The sequence below is a fragment of the Gekko japonicus genome, unplaced genomic scaffold (genome assembly GCF_001447785.1).
Source record: "Gekko japonicus isolate JY-2015 unplaced genomic scaffold, Gekko_japonicus_V1.1 scaffold414, whole genome shotgun sequence".
Classification (NCBI taxonomy): Eukaryota; Metazoa; Chordata; class Lepidosauria; order Squamata; family Gekkonidae; genus Gekko; species Gekko japonicus.
The window spans coordinates 1,092,752-1,101,105 of NW_015162491.1; the positions used below are offsets into that span (position 1 = coordinate 1,092,752).

The following is an 8,354-nucleotide window of genomic DNA, read 5'->3' on the forward strand; positions in this document are numbered from 1 at the left end:
AAGCTCAAAAATCATGGGATAAAAGGACAAGTCCTTTTATGGATCAAAAACTGGCTAATTAATAGAAAACAGAGAGTGAGTATAAATGGGCAGTTCTCCCAGTGGAGGGGTGTAAGCAGTGGGGTACCACAGGGATCAGTACTTGGTCCACTGCTTTTTAACTTGTTCATTAATGATTTGGAGTTGGGAGTAAGCAGTGAAGTGGCTAAATTTGCGGATGATACGAAGTTGTTCAGGGTGGTGAAAACCAGTGAGGATTGTGAGGCACTCCAAAGGGATCTGTCAAAGTTGGGCGAGTGGGCGTCAACATGGCAAATGGGGTTCAATGTGGCCAAGTGCAAGGTGATGCACATTGGAGCCAAAAATCCTAACTATAAATACACGTTGATGGGGTCTGAACTGGCAGAGACAGATCAAGAGAGAGATCTTGGAGTTGTAGTAGATAACTCACTGAAAATGTCGAGACAGTGTGTGACTGCAATAAAGAAGGCCAATGCTATGCTGGGGATTATTAGGAAGGGTATTGTAAACAGATCAGCCAATATCATAATGCCGCTATATAAATCAATGGTGCGACCTCATCTGGAATACTGTGTGCAATTCTGGTCACCACACCTTAAAAAGGATATTATAGCTTTGGAAAAAGTGCAGAAAAGAGCAACTCGAATGATAAAAGGGTTGGAACACTTTCCCTATGAGGAACGGTTAAGGCGCTTAGGGCTCTTTTCCAAATGAACCAGTAGTGAGAGAAACGCCCTGGGCATATGCTCAAAGGCACTCTACAATGTTCCCTCTAAGCTGTGGAGTCTAGTGAGCAAAAATTCTACTTTGTGAGTTACTGACATTAAAGTTGTGAGCCAGCGATTTGGCTGCTGCATAAATTAGTTTGTTCTGGAGCCATCCTTCCTGAGCTAAGAGAAAAATGTGTGGTAAAGGTAAAGGTTCCCTTGCTCGAAAGCCAGTCGAATCTGACTCTAGGGTTGTGGTGCTCATCTCCGTTTCAAAGCCGAAGAGCCAGCGCTGTCCGAAGACTTTTCCATGGTCATGTGGCCGGCATGACTAAACACACAGGCACACGGAACGCTGTTACCTTCCCACCGAAGTGGTACCTATTGATCTACTTGCAATTTCTTGCTTTCGAACTGCTAGGTTCATTCCTAGGACTGGAAGGTAGCTAATGTCATTGCCTGTGTGGTAGAAATGCATCCAATACAAGACATTTTTAGAAGATGAGTTACATCCAGCAAGGAACAAAGAGCGAACTTCCAAATGAACCAGTAGTGAGAGAAAGGCCCTGGGCATGTGCTCAAAGGCATTCTATTATGTGTCTATGTTATGGATCTTAGACGGCCAAGCGGAGGCTTGCTTTCAGCCAGAAGCTAAAGAGGCTTCACTTTGGGATTATGGGCCAGGGTCTCATTTAAACTGTGCTGCAAAAGGTGCAAAGCAGATCCGTAGCTGTGCTAACTAGGAGCACATTGCTAATTAGACATAACGTGGGGTGCCCCAGTTTAGACGAGACGCTGCGAGTAAGTCCCACGGTAAAGGCTTTTTTTAGCTTCACGGTCAGATCAGTCATAAAAGCCAATCCTGGGGGTGGCGATGGCTCAAGCGAAGAGTTACTCGCTCCCGGTGCCGTCCCGCCCTCCCCGCCATGGCGCCCCGCACGTAATCTGACGTCTATGACGGGACGCTGTTCGTTTTCACCGCCGGGGACAGACAGCGAATCGAATCCGGAAGCGGAGGCAGCTCAGAAGAGAGGGGCTCGAGGAGATCTGAACGAGTCCGTTTAGGCTCCGCTCACTCTTCCCTGCCCTCCCTCGAGAAGCATCGGCTGGTCCCCTGCCGCGCCTCCTGCCCGCCGACCGAGTAGCGCGGGGAGCAGGCCGCGCTGAACTCCGGCCTGAGGCGGGCAGAAATACGGCGAAAGGGCGCAGGCTGTGTTGGCATGTAGCAGCCAGCGGGTTATGTGGTGAGGGTGAGCCGTCCGTGTGAGCAGTTAGGGGGCGAGGCTGCATGAGGGGTGGCCGCGCGTCTCTGGCCTCTGTCGAAGGAGGGAGAGTCGGGTATCGAGGGAAAAGTTAAAGTTACGGAACGTGCAGTGTTCCCTCTAAGCTGAGTTAGTGTGAGCTAGCTCACAGTTTTTTAGCCTCCAGCTCACACATTTTTGTCTTAGCTTAGGAAGGGTGACTGATTTATGCAGTAGCCAAATCGCTCGCTCACAGCTTTAATGCCAGTCGCTCACCAAGTAGAATTTTTGCTCACAAGACTCCACAGCTTAGAGGGAGCATTGGTTAGGGGAAAGGGGAGATGAGGACTATTCGGATGGGAAAGGGCGCCCTCTCAGCCCTTGGTGCTCAGTGCTTAGAAATATTGATTTTAAAGTTTTATTTCTAACATTGATGTACTTGCCTTTTCTGAAGCTCCCGGAGTCGTTCATGGAGAACAAACCCTTTTTTAAAACATTAGAATTAAACACTAACACATTAAATTGAATAAATGATAAAAAGCGCGTAAAAGCACTGAATTTCATTTGTTTGTATCTCACAGGAGTAATATGTTACTTATGTAGCCTCCTTTGTTGTGCCTAAAACATTCAGTAGTTGGGAGTTGTTGCAATATTGGGGTCCGCATTCACATTTCAGGCTAAAAGGATTTAGCTGATACACACATATATATATACACACAGAGATACTTAATTTGCATAACGCATATATGTCAGAGTTCAACTTTTCTTGGTGTAGTATTTGAAATACCTTGGCTCAGAGAGTTTCTTAAACTTGGTTTAGAGCAGAGTATAAGCCTTGGCGGAGAGGGTGGGGTATAAATCCAATAAATAATTAAATCTAACAGTGACTTGCTGCACTGTCAAGAATTGGAAATGTGGGTAGAGCCAGAAGTTGAGATGATGCAGCCTCAAGGGGGAAAAAGGCTATTTGCAATGGCTTCCCAGTGTATAAACATTGTGATAGAAAGAAACGGTATTTGAACTCATCCTTGAATGGCAGAGAATAGAGAATCACCTTAGTTCCCTGGGCTGCTGAATGTTTCTTAACATTAATTTCTGGCTTTGTTACAGGTAGGATGATAGAATCATAGAATGTTAGAGTTGGAAGGGACCTTGTAGGTCATCTAGTCCAATCCCCTGCACTCTGCAGGAGAATAGCCGAAAGATAGCCCTACAACATACCCGAAAGATGGTCATCCAGCCTCCGCTTGAAAACATCCTGCGAAGGAGCATCCACCACCTCCCAAGGCAGTCTGTTCCACTGCTCAACCACTCTTACAGTTAGGAAGTTTCCCCTGATATTTAGCCGGTAACGACTCCCTTGTCATTTCCACGTATTAGATCTAGTCTTGCAATCCGGAGCAAGAGAGAATAGATCCGCTCCATCTTCTACATGATAGCCCTTCAAATACTTGAAGACTGCAATCAGGTTTGATAAACTATTGCTCTGATTCATTAGAAGTGTTCTTAAGAGTAGATTCAGAGAACTTTGTATGGATCTATCTGATTTAAGAAGCACTGAAGGCTTGGTAGAACATGAGCTGTTAGACAAGTACTTTTTTTAAAAAAAAAAGCCTAGGATAATGTGAAGCACAGACATAATGCGTGGAATTAGACTGGTAACTGATCTTGCATCCAGCTGGTCTTGTCCAAAAGCAGAAGCTGATAATGAAACTAGGTTGAGTTTGGAAAAAACTTGATGGAAAAGAGGAAGCTGCATGACACACGCAGATGACATGATGACCACTGAGTAGGCAGCAAGATGCAAAACATGGCTAGTAGTTGGCTGGTTACTAAAGGAATAATAGGAGGTTATGAGGGTCACTGGTGTTGGAATGAAAGAAGACATACTAATGTGTGGAAATGAGATACAGGCTTTATAACTGGTCTTTTCTTCTCATTACTAGATGAAAGTAATTAAACATTCTGAGGAGGTCCTGAAGGTAGCCCTGATCTCCAAGGACACACAGCTTGTGAGGCTTTATGACAAGTTTGAGCCCAAGGAGAAGCTTTTGCTAAATGAAGCATTTCAACCGGACAGCCTTCTTTTTAAGCCCATCACACTACATTCTGATTCAGATTGGATCTCCTCTCACCCAGAACCCACCCAAGATTTTGCACAGTTTTATCGCCACCCTTGCAGAAACATACCATCTCCCCAGAAAAGTCACATTTATATCCAGCCCATTGGTAATGCTTACCTGATCAGTTAAAGAAATGAAATGTGTTACTGGTGAATATGCAAACCAAGTTATGTGAGTCTTTAATAAGCCTCTTTCATGAAATGCACATGTTTTAAACAGTGCTTGACACATTTTCGTTGGCTTGAGGAGTTAGCGTAAATTTTTAGGAGCCAGTCTGATTTTTCAGCCTTCAGGATTTTGCATTGGAATGATCACATTTTTCTAATTATTGCTACCTCAAAGCATAATCCTGGCTCTACAGTTTCTTATTATTTTATTAAAGCTATGACAAAAGTGGTGATGTATATAAATAAATACTGGAATAATGCTGGTTGTCCTCACTACAGCAAAAAGCTAACTTCTAACCCTATTTTAACCTCTCCCACAGTTCTAATAATTACATTATTGCCTTTTAAGCTTCATATAATGGAAAATTGGAGCCAGTATAGAAAGCAACTGTTTAAGAAGTAGATATATCTACCACCACTGAAGGGTCTAAAGTTAACATATAAAGCAGCAGTGGGCAAGAACTTCATGAACATGTTTTTTTAATGTCATACAACAAAACACATTCTGATGTGAAATAATAAGCTTTGTACTTCTGAAGATTTCCGAGATACCCTAAAATGAAATAATTTGTGGAAATACCAGGCACCATGGCAACCTGGCATTTGGGATTTGTCAACATCTGCACCTGAGAAATTGGTGGTTTTATAGACTTTCTACCCTGAGGGAGCTGCGGTGGCTCAAGTGGTTAAGGCGCTGAACTGCAGTCTGTGGAAGGTCGGTAGTTCAGCAGTTCGAGACCCGGGTGCCGCATGATGGAGTGAGCTCCCATCTCTAGTTCCAGCTCCTGCCAACCTAGCAGTTCGAAAGCAAGAAATTGCCAGTAGATAAATAGGTACCACTTCAGTGGGAAGGTAACAGCATTCCATGCGCCTCGGTGTTTAGTTATGCCGGCCACATGACCACGGAAACATCTTCAGACAGCGCTGGCTCTTCGGCTTGGAAACTGAGATGAGCACCGCAACCCTAGAGTCGGATTCGACTCGCTTTTGAGCAAGGGAACCTTTACCTTTACCTTGAGGGAGCCTTTTCTACACTGATTTGTGTGGTTAAGAATCTCTGCATGTCTGCCACATAGGTTACAGGGCATATTGTAAGGTGCACACTGAGTTCATGCAGGACATCTGCCAGGTCTTGGTTCTTACCAGGACTTGCATGAACTGAGTGTTATCTAAAACGCATGCACATTCTCCTGCCAATTGCAGGGGAAGACTGCAGTGGTGAGCAAGCTTTGAACTTTTCTTGATGTAGTCTGATAAATTTCCAGAGAACCCCAGCATTTTATGGAGCGATTCTATACTTAGAACTCTCAGGGTATGTTGTTGGTTCAACCTTTAACTGTCTGTGAACCAAATCCTCAAAGCCCTGGACCTATAAACATTTATTAATATGCTTTACTTGTGAGAATATCGTTTTTTGAGTTGGTTAAGCCACTTATGATAACTAAATATATGCAAAAGTGCTTGTGAGATTAAGAAAACTCTCTTGCTTCCATTTATTGCCCATGCTTAAAGCAAAGTGGCCAAAGCTAAACATGGAAGAATGTTGTTCATTGTAATTAACATTTTAGTATTTTACTTTTCCCAAATGAAAACTGCTACAGCAATGCAAATTGCTGTTTCCAGTATGATTTAGAGAAAAGTGGGACAGTGCTGGCAACAGTGATATATTTACTTATTTATTTAAACATTAATACTCTGCCTTTCTTTCTTTTGCTCAAGGTGGTTTACAAGCAGTAATTAATACATTACAAGTTTATACCAAGTAAAAAATACCCCTTGATACCCCCCCCCCAGTAATTCTACCCTTGAGTTATGTGAGCACAAATCACCTTTGCATTCAAACCATTGGATCCTGCAGATTACAACGGTGGTATACATTTATGGTCTGAGGGTTTTTTTTAGATGGCACCATGCTGTTTTGTAGGTCCTTTATTGAGAAAGATAGATGTAATATCTAAATCCCATCTTAGATCAATGGGATTAAAGGACTGTGTTCTTAGAAGTACCAAGCTTTTTTAGGATTGCATCCAAGATATTTAATATTCTGTATTCATACATAAGCAATAATACTACCATAGATATTACCCAAATGACATGACTTGTTCCATCCTTGTCTGCTTTTGTGTAATACAGTGTTCCAGAGCAGAGTTCTCTATCTGCTGTGAGAGCTGCAGGTCCATTGAGGGAGTGACTTTTGAGATATTTAGAGGCTTTGGGCTAGTACTTGCATATGTGGGCTTTTCTGCATTCTGCTGTTAAATTCCTGTTTCTTCGGGTTCCCCCCCTGTTCTGCACATGTTTTGCTCCCTCTAGTGGTCGATTCAATATCAAACAGCTTTATTGCATCCTATATACTGGAAATAAAGCTGTTTGATATCAAATCAACCACTAGAGGGAGCAAAAACACATGTGGAATGGGGGAAAACCCCTAAAAAACCCAAGAATTTAACCACCACTAAAATAAGAATACAGAGAAGCCTTATATATCCTGTAATTGACCAGTGTTTTGAGGACTGGACACTATTTCACAGTACACCTAGGAAACTAAAAAAAAGTTGATAAGGCAGAAGGAGATCCAGAGCAAGTTATAGATGCAGTATAGAGAAAATTTACTGTAGTTGATGTCCCATAGACATTTGCATACAAATACTTAAGTCCTACTGCAGTATATATAATTTAAGCATGTTAGTGTGTTCTGGGTTATACTGTATGTATGCAGCCATAAATCTCAGGATGCACGCAGGCCCTTCCCTGCTCACTGTTTAGAATGCTGGTCTGGCATTGTGACTCTTTTCTCCACCTCCACCTAGGGTCATACCCAGTGGGATTTAAGTACACAGATGAACTTTGCAGTTTTCATTGAATACAGTAGTAGTTGGACTTGCCTAAGTATTTCTGGATCATGGCCTTGAATTCATTTAATGTCTCACTATCTCATTAAAATTTGGGCTTTGACCAGCCATGCCTTTTCAGTGTCAGTTTCCAACTTTAGAAATTGTATTGATGAAGTATCTGATACAGCTGTTCTGAAGACAGGGAAGGTAAAGATTGTAAAGCATTTTCATAACTCCCTTCTTTTCTGAACTTTCTTTGTTAGGTTCTTTTGGAGATTCTACAGTTACTACGGATGTCTACATGAGATGGGTGAAGGATTACTGTGAAGCCTTTTACAATGGCCTGACTGTAAGAATCTTGGGGCCAGAGCCGGTTTTGCACACAAATTGTGCTTTTCGAGTCAATGAATATACACACAATCTACAGATTCATGCAGGTACTAACCATAGATAAAGTACTGCTGGACCGGCCATTTCTTCATGACTTAAATCAGTTTTGCCAGTTCCGCTTTATAAATCTGAGTGGCTTTAAAGTAGGATGGCATTTTTGTTGGCAGAAAAAAGAATAGATATACATATTACTGTTAATCAGAAGACATATTTTAAAGAAGTATCTCATGTATTATTTTTCAAATTCTTGTTGCATTTATGTCAGCTTCATGATTTTGAGCCTTTGGGATTGAAACCCCTGCTGTCCTGTTGTGTTACTCTTGATCATAAAGAAAGAATTGAGGTTGGCACTTCAACCTTATGGACAGCAATTGTACCAGTGCAAGCCTTGACCTAAATAGCCTGATTTCATCAGATCTCATAAACTAAGCAGGGTTGGCCTTGGTCAGTATTTGGAAGTGAGACCTCCATGGAACACCAAGGTTGTGACGCAGAGGCAGGCAATGTCAAGCCACCTCTGAACATCTCTTGCCTTGAAAACCCCATGAGATCACCCTAAGTCAGTTGTGACTTGACAACAAAGGGGGGGGGGAAGCTAGATGACATCTTAAGTGGGCACATTGTAGAATTATACTTTGTGTTGCTAGTCCCTGATACCACAGATTTGCTAATTTATCAGGCAATGTGCTTTTAAAAGCGGCTCGATGTGCAGAAACTGGCAGGGCAGATCATGTTGACTCTGAAAGATCTCACTTGCTAGCATCTGCATATCAAGCTAAAAGCCACACATAATTTTAAAACAATATGACCCTTTGCCTTATTCTGTATTTCTGTCTCATCACAAATGTTTTGTTCTTGGTTCCAGTTCTTT

General features: G+C 42.4%; 1 protein-coding gene across 1 annotated transcript in view; it reads left to right on the forward strand.

Moving 5' to 3' along the window:
- Positions 1 to 1,732: 1,732 nt before the first annotated feature.
- The window catches only part of AMZ2 (archaelysin family metallopeptidase 2), a 26,207-nt gene continuing 19,585 nt past the window's right edge, over positions 1,733 to 8,354 (forward strand). Inside the window, exons 1-3 of the mRNA XM_015406008.1 lie at positions 1,733 to 1,978; positions 3,916 to 4,198; positions 7,357 to 7,530. Of these exons, the coding sequence (XP_015261494.1) occupies positions 3,916 to 4,198; positions 7,357 to 7,530 (457 nt within the window). The 5' untranslated portion in view covers positions 1,733 to 1,978. The remainder of the gene's footprint in view (positions 1,979 to 3,915; positions 4,199 to 7,356; positions 7,531 to 8,354) is intronic.